This window comes from Solanum verrucosum, unplaced genomic scaffold (genome assembly GCF_900185275.1).
Source record: "Solanum verrucosum unplaced genomic scaffold, falcon-dt-bn FXZP01000051.1, whole genome shotgun sequence".
Classification (NCBI taxonomy): domain Eukaryota; kingdom Viridiplantae; phylum Streptophyta; class Magnoliopsida; order Solanales; family Solanaceae; genus Solanum; species Solanum verrucosum.
This window is the reverse complement of record NW_026020110.1, coordinates 598,325-615,210: the sequence shown is the minus strand read 5'-3', so window position 1 is coordinate 615,210 and position 16,886 is coordinate 598,325. Positions and strand designations below refer to the sequence as shown.

General features: G+C 36.4%; 1 protein-coding gene and 1 pseudogene across 1 annotated transcript; both read left to right on the top strand.

Moving 5' to 3' along the window:
• LOC125825348 (uncharacterized) overlaps positions 1 to 16,886 on the top strand; it is a 142,437-nt pseudogene that overhangs the window by 40,046 nt on the left and 85,505 nt on the right.
• LOC125825383 (uncharacterized) lies at positions 1,758 to 3,065 on the top strand. Its single transcript, XM_049504730.1, has one exon. The coding sequence runs from the start codon at positions 1,821 to 1,823 to the stop codon at positions 2,733 to 2,735; it is 915 nt and encodes a 304-aa protein (XP_049360687.1). The 5' UTR covers positions 1,758 to 1,820; the 3' UTR covers positions 2,736 to 3,065.

Genomic DNA, 16,886 nt, shown 5'->3' with positions numbered 1-16,886 from the left:
TTCCAAAGAAGGTGTACAATACTTGCCAAGGGCATGCAATAACTGAAAGTCTGAATGTGGGAGACACTAAAACTGACATAAACCATGTGAGCTACTACATAGAGTTCACTGTACTAACCCACACCAAAAAGAGAGTGTCCAATACTTGCCAAGGTAAGGGACCTGATCTAAGCTAATGTGGGTCCACTAAGCTAATGTCTGTAATGAACAATCCTACGGAGGCACACAATTCTTGGATTTAGGAAGCTACTAAAGGTTCATGGATGCTGACCAATATCCTTCATCCCTAAAGCCATGCGGTGCTAAGTATAGCTCTCATTGAAATATGCATATAAACTGTAAATAACAATAATCTAAACATAATGAATCATACTGATAACCGATAAATATTGAGTAGCTAATGAATCATGATAACTGGCAAATAATTTAAAAAGATACTTTATTTGAAATCATGATGGTCTGATAATATGAGATATGCATATGAAATAACATAATTCTAAATCTGAAAGCACTTGTATGCTATGGATGCATGAATAATACCATTGAAAACATGAAATTATAATTAAAATCATGCAACTGACGACCAATCATGAAGAAGATCTAAAATTCATCAAGAACCCATGAAGATCCTAGAAATCCTAAGTATGTAGAAATTATAAACTTGAGAAATTATGGTTTTCTTGGGACTGAATGGGTAAAGGGATATCGATTGATGAAATCTCACATACCCAGAGTAGAAACCTTGACTTGATTCTTGGAATGAAGACTTGAAGCTTGGAACCTAGTTCTTGCCTTGAGAGAGAAGACATTGATTTAGGGAGAGTTAAGAGAGAATGAGAGGTTAGGGTCGCAAGTAACCCCATAATTTCACTTAGAATAGTCCAAAACAACGTAGCATATGAATTAAAAGAATAGAAAAAGACCAAATGACCATCATTAAAAGCTGTCGGAAGTCATCTACGGATCATAGAACAATCTACGGACCGTGAAAGGATCCGTAGAAAATAGAGAACATTTTCTGGTTTATGAAGTCTCTATGTGCAAACCGATCTACAACTCAGGAAAGGTCCTACGACCCATACTAGTCGTCCGTAAAAGTTAGGGAAAATCTGAGTTTATTAGGTTTCAAGACTTTGGTTTATGAGGCCTTTCTACGACCCGTGAAACCTTTTACAACCCATGAAACCCATTCATCCTGTTCAAGCCCCAAATCCAACTTTCTGAAGTTTAGTCTATGACCAAGTCTACAAATGGTAAAAAGGTTTACGGCCCCTAACTAGGCTCGAAAATCTCAGACCAAATTCTCCAGTTTTCTAAAGTTGGTTTATGACGACCATCTATGGTTCGTAAATTCTTTTACGGATCGTAGATGAAGCTCGTAAAACACATACTTTAGCATACTTTAATTGGCATCAAAATGAGGCAATAACTCGTACTTAAGAGCTACAAACATCCACCTTAGTGTTGACTTCACCACAAAGTCTCGTCAATCAAAACTATGTCATCCTCAAATAGCATACGTCATAATGTAACTCTATCATAATTGGGAAGTCCTCCGACTCTCTCCTACTATCCTTATCAAAGTCTTGAATTTATCATATCCGTTCATGCTCGCCCTAAAGTAGGTCCATGGTACACCTACAGCCTCCAAACATTTCCGCATCTTAATATAGGCCGCGGGTAGACCTTTTTTTGGAGAGAAAAATAATCAACATCTTTAGCGGACTGCTGCAACTTGAACACAGAAACTACAACCGCGTCCTTATCACTTGCCTTATCTCACGCTCCCTCACACTCCTCTTTACTCTCTACTTGCTTCCATGGCCGAGCTACAGCCGCCCGATGCCGCCATCACCGCCGCTCCCCTCCCTTCTGCTGCCGTTACAGACACCACCTCCAATCCGACATCTATAGCTCCACCACCTCCCCCATCCGATAACCTTCCAACCAACAACGTTAATAACAATAATTTAGGCCCCAGTTTGGCTCCGAAACGACAGCGCCGACCAAGTGTTCGATTAGGCGAGATCGGCGACTCACCTTCCGACACTCACTTCCGGCGAGGCCCTAAAACCTGGCGTTTCCACAAGGACCCCACTCTGGCAGCTAAAACATCAAAGACCCGTCCTCTAACTAATCTCGTTAACGGTGGCGGGGATAATTATGACGAAAACAACATCGAGGAGAACAATTATAACCTTGATTTGGGAAATCGCAAGTCTAAATCGAGGAAACCCACGAAGAGAGTGAGGACAAATTGGCATTCCTCGTCAGCTAAGTTCGAGACGCCTAATGGCGGAGGAATTCACGAAGAGAACTTTTTCAGAGAAGATAACAATGATAACGAAGAGTTTCGGGAATTCGAGCTTGAGGGTTCAGAAAGCCCAGTGAAAGAGCACAGTCCAATAAACTCAATGGAACATATGGGCCTTCAGTATTGGGATCGGAGAGGAATTAGGACTAGAGTATCGGAGAGCAGAGACCAACACGATGACCTCAACAACGGAGGAGTTCATAACGAAATGAATTCTGGGGATAAGAGCATTGGAGTAAGGGACTGGTTGGTTGATTTGGGTCTGGGGAGATATGCTCCTGTTTTCGAGATACACGAGGTTGATGATGAGGTTTTACCCATGTTGACTCTGGAGGATCTCAAGGATATGGGGATTAATGCTGTTGGTTCCAGGCGAAAAATGTTCAATGCCATACTGAAGCTGCGGAAAGGGTTTTCGTGAGTTTAGCCTTAATGGTTTTAATGTATGTTTAGCTTTTATTTACTGCTTACTTTCCTTTTCGTTACTTTTTGCCGCTTACATGGATAATTCAAGTGGTATTAGTTTTGCAGCTAGATTTATTTTTTCTCCTCCTTCTGCCTTTAGTATGTTAGTTATTGTGAAATGTAATAGTTGATATACAAATGAGAATGACATGACAAGTACTTTTTATTGATTAAACTAAGTTCTAGTGTGTCTAAATGAAGTATATAAGTTTGAAAGAAGTTGGTCTGTTCTTAGATTCAATGTGTATTTAATTAAAAGAAATAAAGGAAACTACCTTTCGAATCTGGTATATTTATTTGTGTGCAAAATGGTTAGACTATATATACGTCTGTAGCACTTCAACCGCTAGATGTCCTCTCTAACCTTCGTTTTACCTGTGTTTAGTTCCACTTCCTGCAATTAGATCCTTTTATTCATTATCAAAATGGGATCTTTCTCTTGTATTAACTTGCATAGAGCTTAAAAATCTTTCTTAAGTGTAGTTGGAAATTTGAATTACTTTGTAAACAATGAAGAGTGAATTATTTTAACTAAAAGAAAAATGGTGAATCATTTGATGAAACAAAGAATGACCTGCTAGTGAAGTACATGAAATAAGAGCACATATCTTAGACTTGAGTTAAGTCATTCACCAAAGCATGGTTCAGATAGTATCTGCTTTATTAGCTTCCAACTGTACTATAAAGGATTTCCTTGTAGAAACCTTACATCTTCTAGCGTTAACGGTCTTATCGATAATCACTTTTGCAGCTTTAGCCTTCTTCTCCGGAGACTCTAATTCGTCTCCTCTGAAGGAAAGTTGATATAACTTGTAAAGAAGAGGCTTCCTCATGCTTAATGATGGTTGTGTTGTAGAATAATTTGTGTACCCTTATATGGTCGTTGTTCCTCATCTCATTCAGTTCATAGATTGAAAAGCTTTATCATTTTTCTTGTGATGACATTCTCTTTTGGTCGTAATTGCTTCCAGCATTCTCTTTTGCTGGTTTACTTATGACAGTTACAAATTTCCAATCACAAAAAAAGGCTTCATCTCCTGTATTCTGTCACAACTCTCATTCAGCTGAAAAACACACTGTTAGTTAGCTTGGAAAGAGAGAAATCCAGTTTGTGGAATATATATGCTATTTGTGACAGACATCTTTGAACACATACTTCTTAAGGGAGGCTCTAACTTCATATATAACTTTCCCAGCTTTGTGACGGATTGTTGAAAAAGGCTTTTAGGTGAGATAATGCTTATCTGCCCATCTCCCTTAACTAACCATTCTTGACTGCACTCACCTACATGGCTAAAAGTTTCTCTCCTGACCTCAATTTTTTACCCTTTTTGCTTGCAAGTGGTTGCACCAGTCAGTCACTGCTTTTGTTTTCTAGTCTCTTCATTCTGCTTTCATTTGTTTATTTTTCAGGCGATCAAAATGTGATGTTTCCTAGCCTAGATATATTTTTTGCTAATTACAGTTTTTTGGTTCATATTGTGTTGTTTCATGTGTTCTGCTTTCACTTTTGCTTGCAAGTGGTTGCACCAGTCAGTCACTGCTTTTGTTTTTTAGTCTCTTCGTTCTGCTTTCATTTGTTTATTTTTCAGGCGATCAAAATGTGATGTTTCCTAGCCTAGATATTTTTTTTGCTAATTACAGTTTTTTGGTTCATATTGTGTTGTTTCATGTGTTCTGCTTCCAGTTTTGCTTGCAAGTGATTGCACGAGTCAGTCACTGCTTTTGTTTTTTAGTGTCTTCGTTCTGCTTTCATTGCTTATTTTTCAGGCGATCAAAATGTGATGTTTCCTAGCCTAGATATATTTTTTGCTAATTACAGTTTTTTGGTTCATATTGTGTTGTTTCATGTGTTCTGCTTTCATTTTTGCTTGCAAATGGTTGCACTAGTCAGTCACTGCTTTTGTTTTCTAGTCTCTTCGTTCTGCTTTCATTTGTTCATTTTTCAGGCGATCAAAGTGATGTTTCCTAGCCTAGATATATTTTTTTGCTAATTACAATTTTTTGGTTCATACTGTGTGTTGTTAGATGTCCCCCCCCCCCCCCCCCAACCTTGCGCCACTCCCTTTTCTTTTGGAATGGAGAGCGTTTGTGGGGGGAGAGAAATCTCAACTGTGAGAATAATAGATGCTGCGATGGAGATGTAATCTCATTTCCATCTTCAAAAGTTGACTGACATGGCTCACTTTTCTGACAATGTCTATTCTTTCACTGCTTGATATATAGCTGTTATTAGCTTGCTGATCTCATATATTCTCAGACTAAGAACTTGATATGCAGTCGTTTGGATGTTAAGTTTCCTTATTAAGGCTTTAGTGGCACTGGTTTCAGGTATGGCCGTATCTGCTTTTAACTATTCCATTAGGCATTTGGTTGTTTGTGAGCGAATTATTGATGAAGTCTGATAGCTCTTATTTTGTGTGTGACTATTGGATAGCAGCGAGTTTGATGTATGAATTCAGGTTTAGTTTAGTTAGAAATTGGTAGAACTTAATAAGATTTGTCATAAGCTAAATTACAATGCAAAGATTTACTAAAGAAGGATGAGGAAGACCTAGAATGGGAGCCACAAGGTATGTTGTGACAAGGGTATAGTGGGTTTATTTTGCCAGGAAGGTAAACTAGTTTGACATCAAAACACCATATGAATTAATCTATATTCTAAACTCACTTTATGAGGGCTCAAGTAAAGTAGCCTCCGTGGTGGACAAGATGAGGGAAGCAAGACTGAGATGGTTTGGATATGTTAAGAGGAAATGTAGCCGGTGAGGAGGTGCGAGAGGTTTGTTATAGAGGGTACGAGGAGAGGTAGAGGTAGGCGGAAGAAGTATTGGGGAGAGGCTTTAGGTTACTGAGAACATGACCTTAGATAGGAAAGTGTGGAGGACACAATATTAGGGAAGAAGGTTAGTAGGTAGTGTGGTGTTGTCTTGCTTAGGTTGGTTGGTGTTTGTCATTGTACATTTGTACTAGTTGTATTATTGTAGTTCTTTTTTTTTTTTTTTTAATTTTTATCATTGTTTATTGTTTATTGTGTCTTGATTATTGTCCTATTTTGTTCTTTGTTTTTGCTCCTTTCTTGTAGACTTTACACTGGTTCCTTGTTACTTGCAATATTTTCTTAACTGTTCTTTTCTTCTTTGTATCTGGATTTGCTGCACTTGAGTTGAGGGTCTTTTTGAAACAGCTTCTCTACCTCCATGAGGTAGTAATAATGTCTTCGTACATTCTACCATCCCCATACCTCACTTGTGGAATTTCATTGGATATGTTGTATTGTCAAATGGGATTATCCAGATATGATCAAGTTATTCTAACTGAGTTAGTTTTATGGGATGAGGCATGTTGATGGATTTTAAATTGTATTACAGTTATGCCCTTTACTTTATAAATCACCTACTGAAGATTAAAAAGAAATTTAAAGTTGGTCAGTGTTTGCAGAGAGGGGTTTAATTGTTGTCAAAGCAAAGACATTTTAGGTCTTTGCCAAAACAGGGTTGACACCGATCTATTACAGCCAAGAAGACTTGGTGCATCACGTGCACATAGAGCAACGAAACCCATATTTCCCATTTTGACAGGTTGTTTTGTGCTTCAACATTTTCAGACAGCCAGTCTTTAATGATTAAGCATCAGGGCGTTGGTGCTGGTGGCGCTCTCTACCTAGAGGTGTGCTAGTTTTATATAGTATTCCGGTAGAGCATAACTGTTGAATTTGCAAAGATATTTTGGTACGAATAATAGAGTATCCATTATTTTCTTGTTTGTGGGCTAGAGCAACAGGTCCTTTCCATGATATTGCCCTGCCAGTCTTACTGGCATTGGAGGGCTTTGTGTGTTTCTCTTGATAAAAGATCTTTACAGTTGTTTCTTATGTTGAGGTCATCTACTTTTTTCCTTATCAATACTGACTGTTGGGTAAAGGAGGTTTAAAGTTTTGACAAAGAGCAAAATATGGTTTCGTTGCTAGTCTATGAGGGACCGGATCAGATCTTCCTTCATCCACATTGAGGTTCCATAATCAATACATCAATCATCAATGGTTTGTTTGCCCTTATTTTCTTATGACCACTTCAGTATTTTAAAAGGCGGGGATGGCGTGAGGCGATACGTTTTATGCAGTACGGGGTGAGACGTAAGCTCTGAGTCATGGGGCGTAAGTCTTGTGGATCTACGAAGCGTAGTCTCATATATATTCAACTTTATAATTTTATTGCTAAGAAAAAAAAATAAAAGTATTACAATTACTATTTGAGAAATATCATCACACCAATAATTAAAAAAATGATTTATAGCAAAAAAAGGTTTAAAAAAACAAAAAACGCATAGGGAGTACATTTTTTATGCTTAGGATTTATGTTTGAAGCTTACGCTCCAAATTCTAGAACTTATGCTCTATGGATCTACGTCTTCAATTTGCGCCCAGGGGCGAATGTTTTTTGTACACCCCGTCCCGAGACTCACCCAAGATTTGCCCCAAAAAATGTTTTTGAAAATACTGGACCACTTCCTTTCATAAGAAATCTGATGTTCCTTATTGAATCTCTACAATCATTTGATAAGCAGGGTGTTGTTTGATTTAAAAAATCCTTTATACCCAGACCTCTAGAAATCCCCCAGACCAGAACTGAAAGGACATACCAGCCCTCGAAGGATTATCAAATATTTCTTCATGTTGCAATAAAAGCTTGATTCGAAGCGTCAACAAAACACTGCTGTTTGTTCCAAAAACAAAAGCCTCTTAGCGCCTCAGGACGAGAGTGGGGGACGGCCATCTAGCTGAACAATTTTCTAATCCACTAGATATAAGCCTCTACATCTCCTTGTTTCCTAACCACAAAAACAATTCTCTGACTTTCGTACTCCTTATTCAAGTTGAGGTAGAAATATTGAATGTGAGGTTTTATAGGTTTCGGACGAGTAGTTATATCGACTTCTGCACAATAAAACATGAATGATATTCATGTAATTCAATTGAAACCAAGACATCACAATTCACATGAAGGATGCAATGCCACTCACATAAGAGAGAATCCCACCACACAATTAAGAATATCAATTCAAGGGATTATAGATCATGCAAAAACATTCACTCTCACAAATAAATTCAAGTATACACACATTGACTCATAGGCTTGCCCTGTAGGTAGATCGCCACTAATGTAGATTGAAAAGAATATAAATCTTCAAGGACTTGCGGGTTTAGCTTTGGCTTGGAAAAAATGTAAGGTATCATTTGGTCAAGTGACTAAGATGCCTCCCTAATGCTTCCATTTTTCACTTGAGCATACCACTCACATTTTTTATTTTGCCTTCTACTTTATTTTTCCCTTTTTAAGAAGTTCAATTATTTCAACTTTCATTTTTCTTTTCATTTGAGGCATGTACATACATTGAGCTAACACCCGCATTTTTGTTTTTCTTCATTCATGGAATCTTTTCAGGACTTTCCTTCCAAATTAAAGCTTATGGTGCTCTATGCTTTTAGCTCAAATCTCTTTGTTCCATTGGCACATGAACTCCAAAAATTAGGCTTTGTCCTACATTTCAACTCATTAACCTTTTTTTTTCTCCCCCAAAAACAGGCTTTTAGCCTATATTATAAATCATTAGCAAATAGGGAGACGTGAGGGTGTCAAGAGAGAGGGTTACAAAGATTCAAGTATGCAACATGGTGGCAAAAAAATCGATTTAGGCTCAATGGGGTTGATTAAGATTACGTCATTGGATGAGAATTTTGGAATAGAGTGTCTTCTCATAAAGGGGCTAGGATCATCTTTCAAGCCAAGTCAAATCTATAATTTCGTCTTGAAATACATTTTGGGGCAAGTTCTAGATAACATGCACATACAAGAATGAATCAAATCATTTCCGCACAAGTCATTATAATCCAATAAAATCTCAAACTAGTCCCAAAATCAATTAAATCGAATAACTTTTGACAAACTACAATGGAGATACCGCTTTTAAATTATAAATCCAAATCAAGAATGTACGTGCTTTTCAATTCACTTTTCCCATTTTTAAAATCATTTTTAAAACTTCTTTTGCCAATTAATTAATAACTTTTGGTGGTCCCTCTTGCAAGAGGTGTGACACAACTCACAAGACTCAATTTTAAAATAAAACTTGATATTTTTTCTTAAGAAAGTCGCTTCTTAAACTATCATAGAGAACGCCAATTCGGTTCGACACAAAAAGATTCAAGAAAATAATATAACAAGAAAAAGAAATATATTTTATTCCTTGTGAAAGAACCGCAACTTAAAGAAAATCTGTAGAGTTTATTAAACTAGCTACTATTCAGAAAGGCGAATTTTGACTTATGTACCATGAATTATTGAGAGAACAAGGCCTATTAAAAGGCACTAAGTGCAAATTTCTAGCAAGCATGAGTAGTAAAACAATAGAGAAGTTTAAGACCAACCTGACTAATAAATATAGTAAGAAAATTAACATATATATATTATTATTATTAAAAGTAGAAAGCCTAAAAGTTAAAAGTTGGATTGCGATCTTACCCCTATTATAAATTAAAAAGTTGTAAAACATTTAATTATTCAAATATTATTGTATCATTCTAATAATATTCCTAATAACTTCCAGTAATATATATCTGATATAAAATGAGAAGAAAAATTGAAAGCAGAGGGTTATGTGGGGTGGGGTAGGTTTTTTTTTTTAAAAATAAAATAATATCTTAATTATTATTTGAAGGGATGGGGTAGAGATGAAGTAAGAATTTTCTAAAAAGCTTTTATAAATATTTTTTTTTTAAAAAAAAAACTAAAAATTTGGAATGTGGGGATACATTGAGAGAAATGGGTGGAGTGGGATAAGAAAAATATTTTACATTTTATTTTATAATTGTTTTTGGGAAATAGTAATACGTTAATCTTCAATCTTTAACTAATACTAATAATTTATTTAAATTTGCCAAGGTGGAATGTTTTGTCCATGTAGAGCCTGATGTGACATTTTTTTCAAATAAAAGAGAGTGTATTATACACACCAAAATCAGAGTGTATTAAAAGAGAGAGATAAGTGTTTTTCAAACTAATAAGTGATAGTCTAAGTATGAAACTCACACTCTCAATAGTTTAGGTATGAAACTAAAAAAGAAGAAGATAGTTTAGATGTGATTTTTACCCTTATCTCTTATATATAATAGAAAAACCACCAACAAATAAGACACAAACAACAAAAAGGACTGCCACAACTAGTCCTAGTGAAACCAACAACAATTACTGTTGAGTGATAATTACATTTCTGTTATAAAATAAGAGGAAACTATTAAACTAAAATAACAAAAGAAGAAGAGAGAAGAGATTTGTATATTCTTTGATATAAGAAGTTGAGAGGAAGAATATTTAGTCTTCTTTTACTTTGCTTCTCTTTTCTACATGATATACTTGAATATCTATTTATAGCCAAGGAAAATGAACATACTTGAGGAAAGGAAATTGCTACAGTGCATGGCTTTCTTGGCCACCAAGAAGTAGGCTAATTGGCAAGTGGAGATAGGCCTCAAATGAGTGTGGGCCATATGACATCCACATCCATCAATTATTTATAACACTCTCCCTTGAATGTCCATGTCGTGATAGATAATATATATCGTTAAAATTACAGAGTTACTTGTAAACTGCTTAAAAGAACCTGTTCACATAGTTGCTTGTAAGTTGCTTATAGGAACCTACTTGTGGAACTACTTGTAGGTAGCGGAGCTGCTTGTAAGTTGCCTTCTTGATTTCAAGCTTATTCAGAAAACTGTGTAATAGGCGTCAACAATATGATGTATTTACTATTCATTGGAGTTTATTAATAGGTAATGTGCCTCGTTAAAACGTTACTAGGAAAAACCCTGTGGGGAAAAGTCCTAGTGAAGGAAAAATAGTACACATGTCTAGTAATACGCATTGAAAGCTGCCTCATTAAAAACCTTACCAGGAAAATCTAGTGGGAAAAAACCTTGGTTAAGGGAAAAAGAGTGCAACGCGTATTTACTCCCACTAATTAAAACATCACTTAATTCTTGTAAAGGATATCTCTCAACCTTATACTTAGCCTTCCAAATGTTGATATTGATTGTATCTTTGTGACCAAATTACATTCATGAAGATGTTGCATCCTTGAGCTTATCTTGATATATCGTTTTCTTGTCCGTTGAATATGCTGAGTTCATCCAAATACATTTTTGATAATCACTTAGCTAATGACCTCGTCGGCGTAGACAAATTGTTTGTTTGACTTGTTAGTAGCAACAACCAAGCACTAACAGACACTTCCACTTGTATGACAATAAAATTGACTGACTAGTGGAATGATTTGATATGCTAGTATTCCCAGATAAAACAAATAACTTTCTTAAGATCAAACTTCATAATTTTCTGCAATTTCATAATTAATAAACCTTGACATGATTGATCAGAATAAATAATTTGTATCAATATTTCATTCACTCTAATATTTCCATCTATAAGAGTGATGTTATATTTTGCATGCACACTAAAATTATTATACCATGAATAATAGCAGGATACATATAAGTGCACCAATTATACTATGACATGGTACTTTCTAACCATTTTAATTAGATCAAAATTGATCTTTATGTTAAGCGATCTCACAACCATTAGGGTACTATTTAATGGAAGTGCTTTAAAATATTTTACATCCTTCAGGAATTTTCATATATTATTTACTGTCTAGCTAGACATGATAATCATTCATCATGCGTATTCAAGTTTTTCATATATTGTGTAACATCTCGCAAATTGAAAGAACTAGAAAGAGCTAGAATTAGAAAGAGTGACTTTTGGAAATAATAAAAATCTGGAAAATTGGTTAAGTTAAGTTTGAGTTTTTGGTCAACTTCAAACGACCATAATTCCTAGCTCAGGATGAGTTAGGTGTGTTTCTAGATATCTTAGGAAAGATCTTGGAATAATCTTTCCAACACCGCTGAGTTTGCATGATTCTGAGTTCGTATGAGTGAGTTATGCCCATTGGAAGTTGGGCAATTCAAATAAGGAAAGTCCAATCCGGATTTTAGAAGGGCATTATGGTCTTTTCACCACCCAATTAATTTGTAACACCCCGTATCTAAAAATAGAGATTTCAGATTTCTGGTGTTACAGGTGGCACTCACGGACACCATCCATGGACCTTAGATGGACTCACGGTTCGTCCTGCAGGTCCGTGACAGAAAACTTCCCCAGAACTCGGTCAGAAAATTTGGCTAAGTCCCGACTCACGGACAGACTCACGGTCCGTAGATCAGACCACGGTCCGTAGATCAGACCACGGTCCGTGGATCGAGACTTCCCTTACCCAGCCTCTGACACAAACTACGGTTGACCAGCACGGACCGTCATTCAATCCACGGTCTGTAGGTCTGACCGTAGATGAGGGTCAGCAGCCAGTTAGATGAAAAATATTGATGGGTCAACTTCAGATGGTCATAACTCTTAGAAAAAATGAATTATGTGTACTATGACCTATGGTTAGATAGATAATTGAATTATCTTTCCAACGCCACCGAGTTTGCTAAATTCCGACCTCCGAGTAAAACGTTATGCCCGTTTTAGTGAAGCCCTGTCGGGCAGACTCGACCTACGGACCCAATCGACGGACCATAGGTCCATTCCATCAGTCACTCCGATAGCAGTTAATTCAGGGGTCTTTTGGTCTTTTCCTATTTCGTTTAACCCCTTAGATACGTCATTTAAACCTAAATCATGAGGTTTTAATCAGTTTAAGCCTAGAAACATAACTAGAACTTATCCAAGTCAATTCATTAATCAAAATATTAGAAAATTAGAATCAAGAGAGGGGAAAAAGGTCAAGAACCCTAGTTCAAGAACGCAGCAAGGTTCCATCAGTTCCAGCCTCGAAATCAAAGGATTTCTCCGTGGAATTCGTCACCAGGTATGTGGGATTTCACTAGTGGGTTCCTTTCGCCCATTAGGTCCCTAGAATTCAGTCAGATTCTTGATTCCATGATTATGAACAAACTTAGGGTTTCTAGAATTTGAACAGATCATCATGAATTAATTATTTAAATGTTCCAAATCAGATTATCATGTTATTGCTCAGTTTATCGCATGAATTTCAAAACCCTAGCTATGTATTTCTTTAGTTCTTGAATTACACATGCTAGGTCAGATATTTCAGTATTCAGTTATACATGCCTTAGTTTATGAATGCATCATTATCAGATTAATTGTTGCATTCTCAGTTTGCATGTTCAGTTTCGAGCTATCCAGTATTTACAGAAACTCAGTCATAATGTGTTAACCACTTAATCTATTGGGAGTAGCATAATACCGAGTTGGATTAGGGTTTCAGCGTACCCATATAGTCCTAGAACTATGAGCCACGTAGGTGTAAGTCCCCTCTGTAGGCAACATCAGTTTAGTGATCACGCCAGTCATGCCTCTATACCTTTGGCCGGGTATATTAGGTCCTCTCGATGGGGCGTATACATCGGACTCCACATTTAGCTCATGTGGTTTCATGTCGGTTATTAGTAGCTCCCACAGTTCAGTCAGACTCTATTGCATTGACCATATTTCAGTACAGTCAGTATTCAGTCTCAACATGTTATAAATTTGGTCATTGCATCAGTTAGCTCAGTATTCAGTATTTTCAGTATCTATATCATGTTCAGATTATTTCATTGCTTCATTGCTTTGTTCAATTATATGTTATTTCAGCTTTACTCTATCCTGCATGCTCAGTACCCTTCAAGTACTGACACATACGTGCGCTACATCTTCTCGTGATGTAGGTTCAGGTTCTCAGCATCCAGATCACGCTTAGATCGGTTCCCGATCTCCAGTTCAGCAGCATCAGTGGTGAGTCCTCATTCTTCGAGGACAATAGTCATGTCATCTTTCAGTTTTCAGTCTTTTAATTTCAGATTTTCTAGACTTAGCTGGGGCATGTCCCAGCACTTCTAGTTAGTTTAGAGGCTTATTTCAGACATAGATAGATTCAGCTTAGTATTGAGTTAATAACTTCTTTGTATTAAACTCATCAGTTTTCATATATCTCAGTTATAGTATATGGGTATTCCCCATCTCTTCAGTTTATTTATGATTTAGCTTCCGCATCAATTTATTATCTTTGGTATGCTCATGATCATGCCAGCAGGGTTAGCTTGGGATCACTTGTGGTCCTAGGTCCCGTGTCCGCGTATTGGGGGTAGCTCGGGGCGTGACATAATTAGTTTCATTTTTGGTAATTAAGTTGGGGTCTAAACTGATTGGATTCAGTTTACGCTTTTGAGAAATAAGTTAGGGTTTTGAGAGAAGAGAAAAGAAGAGGAGAAGGAGCAAGGAATCATCAAGTTCTTGAAGCTAGACTCGTGGATTTCGTCAGTGGGTGATCCCTACGAGGTATGTGAGGTTTTCATAATGTTGGGTTCGTTCACCCACGTGCCAAACATGTTTATTTCAGCGTGAATTTGTCCTAAAAGAGTTTGAAAGTTTGATGTTCTTGATATGTATACTTGAATTTGATGTCATTCTTGAATTGGGCAGATATTGAGAAGTTTCTGATATCTTTACGTCGAATTATAGAGTTGTTTTGAGTTAGTTTCTTCGGTACATATGTTGGGTATCTGAATCTAAAGAGAATTTGAGAAAAATAGTCGAGTTTAGGTGAATTGGGACTGGAAAATGAAGAAGGAAAAAGTCGGGCGAATATGGGCAGTGGGGCCACGTCGCGGACTTGCTCTTCCGATTTGAGAAAAAGTTCTTCGCGGAGCGGTCACGGACCGTTTTGCCTTAAAAATTATTTTTGCGACAAAAAATTTAAATACATCTCCGCGTCGCGGACCTGCTTTCATACAGTGATTTCTTGATTTTTTCTCATGTTTAGCTATCTAAAAACACTTCTAAACATCATAAGATGTTTCCTATCACAAATCACAATCCTTGAACCCATAATTCAATTCAAAGAAAGTTAAGAGTCAAGTTAAGAGAAGTTTATAAAGTTTTTCAAAAGTCTTTTACAAACTTTTTAACTTTGTTTTAAGACTTAAGTTTTAAGTTAAGCAAAGAGTAAAAATTGAAGTCATTTCTTCAAAAGAGTATATCGAGACAGTGTATTCCCAAAAAGTAAATGTTTTCACATTTAAACAAGAAAGGAAACTGAGATTTCCAAAAGAGCCTTTGAGCTAGTTTTCAGTAAAGAGTAAGAGTAAAGCTCATTTTTTCCAAGAGTTATAAGGGAACTAAGTATTCACAAGAGTTTAAAATGTTTTCACATTTGAACAAGAAAGGGAAACACCGATTCCCAAGAGAGCTTTTAAGCTAAGTTTTTGAGTATTTATGTCAAACCAAAGAAAGATTTTTGTTTTTACAAACATATGAGCTAAGTATATTTTGGAATTAGTATTGAGCACCGATATGGGGACGAGTTTGAGTTCAGATAACTCACGTCTCCATAAACCATGTAGCCATCATTGGTAGTAAAGGATCGTACTTTTTAGATGACTCCTTAAGTGCTTTTTGGCATAGACTAGTGGATCCACTTAGTTAAGGCGTTCTATATGACAACAAAGTATAGGACAGTTCTGGCAGCGTGGGCAAGACGTTGTATCACCACTTAGGCTCATAGTGGTGGTTGACGGTTAGAAAAACTCCCACAGATATGAGTAAAGTGGAGTTTGTTATTGCATATCTTTAACAAATTGAGTTGTTATTTATTGTTCTAAATGCTTTGTATAAATTGCACTATTATTGTTGTTTTACACTACATTTTGAGTTGAGTTATTCATAAGTTGAGTAAAGCCAAGGTAAGTGTTTCTTTCAGATCCTTTTCAAGCTTAAGTTGTGTTTAGCATTCCAACTCGCATACTCGTACATTCAATGTACTGATGCCAGTTGGCCTGCATCATCTTATGATGTAGACACAGATAACCAGGATTTGCATCCAGCGCCTCATTGATCAGGTTGAGCACTCAAAGTCAGTTGGTGAGCCTCCTTGCTTTCCAGAGGGTCTTTTTCATAATTGTTTAGCTTTCAGTTGTTAGGATGATCGGGGGTCCTGTCCCGACATCCCTCTTTGTTTTAGAGGCTTCATAGACAGTTAGTAGTCAGTTGTCTTTACATTATTATTTCATATGTTAAGACTTGAGTTGCCATTTTAGCCAGGTTGAATGTTTGACCTTTAAACATTCTTAGTTATTTTATTAAACAGTTGAGTAAAGTGCATTTGATCATTGCAATAATGCTTAGAGTCTTCCGCTGAGTAAGTAAGCCAGGCCAAGGGTTTGCTTGGGGCCATCAATGGTTCTCGAGTGTCAGTCCCGCCTAGGGTGTAGGCTCGGGGTGTGACATATTGTCAGACTAAAAGAAATCTCATTGCATCCACCTCAGGAGAATACATCTCCATAAAATAATGTCAGGACTTTTGCGAAAAATCTTTATTTTCCAATGCACAAGTCGTACTTTATATTTTATGATTTTACTTATCGCCCAATTATTAATTTGTACCCCACTTACATTATATTTTAGTATATGGACAAAATACGTCCAAAACATCACTTTGTAAGTGAAATAAAATATACTTGAATTGTATTTTTTTTGGCCAATCATTTATCTGTCAACTTTCAATAGATTTAATATCAAGATCCTCATCACCATTTATAATTTTGAGCACTATATTATATTAAAGATATTATCGACGATTATTTGATGTCGATTCTAATGTCACATAACTTATCAAACTCGCTTTATTTTTATCATTTCAGGTACCTGAACATTTGTCAATGTTTTTATAAAGTGTTATGTCATGGTGCTATTTCTAAAGCACTTGCCTCATTATTATGACCATCTTGATTATTTATTCCTTTCCTCTTCAAGAAATTTTATCTTTCGAATCGATTAATCTATCACGCTTCAAGCGTGTCATAAATTATGTCCTTCAAGGACTTTTTATTGGAGCAATTATAACTGGATTATAAAATAGGGTCAGCGAATGAGTCTGACAATTGACTTAAATTATCTCTTCAATGAGGATCATACCAATGATAATTCATTATGTATAACTTATTTTCCAGTTGCTTATCTCCCCCTAATGTTAGAGAATCTAACAT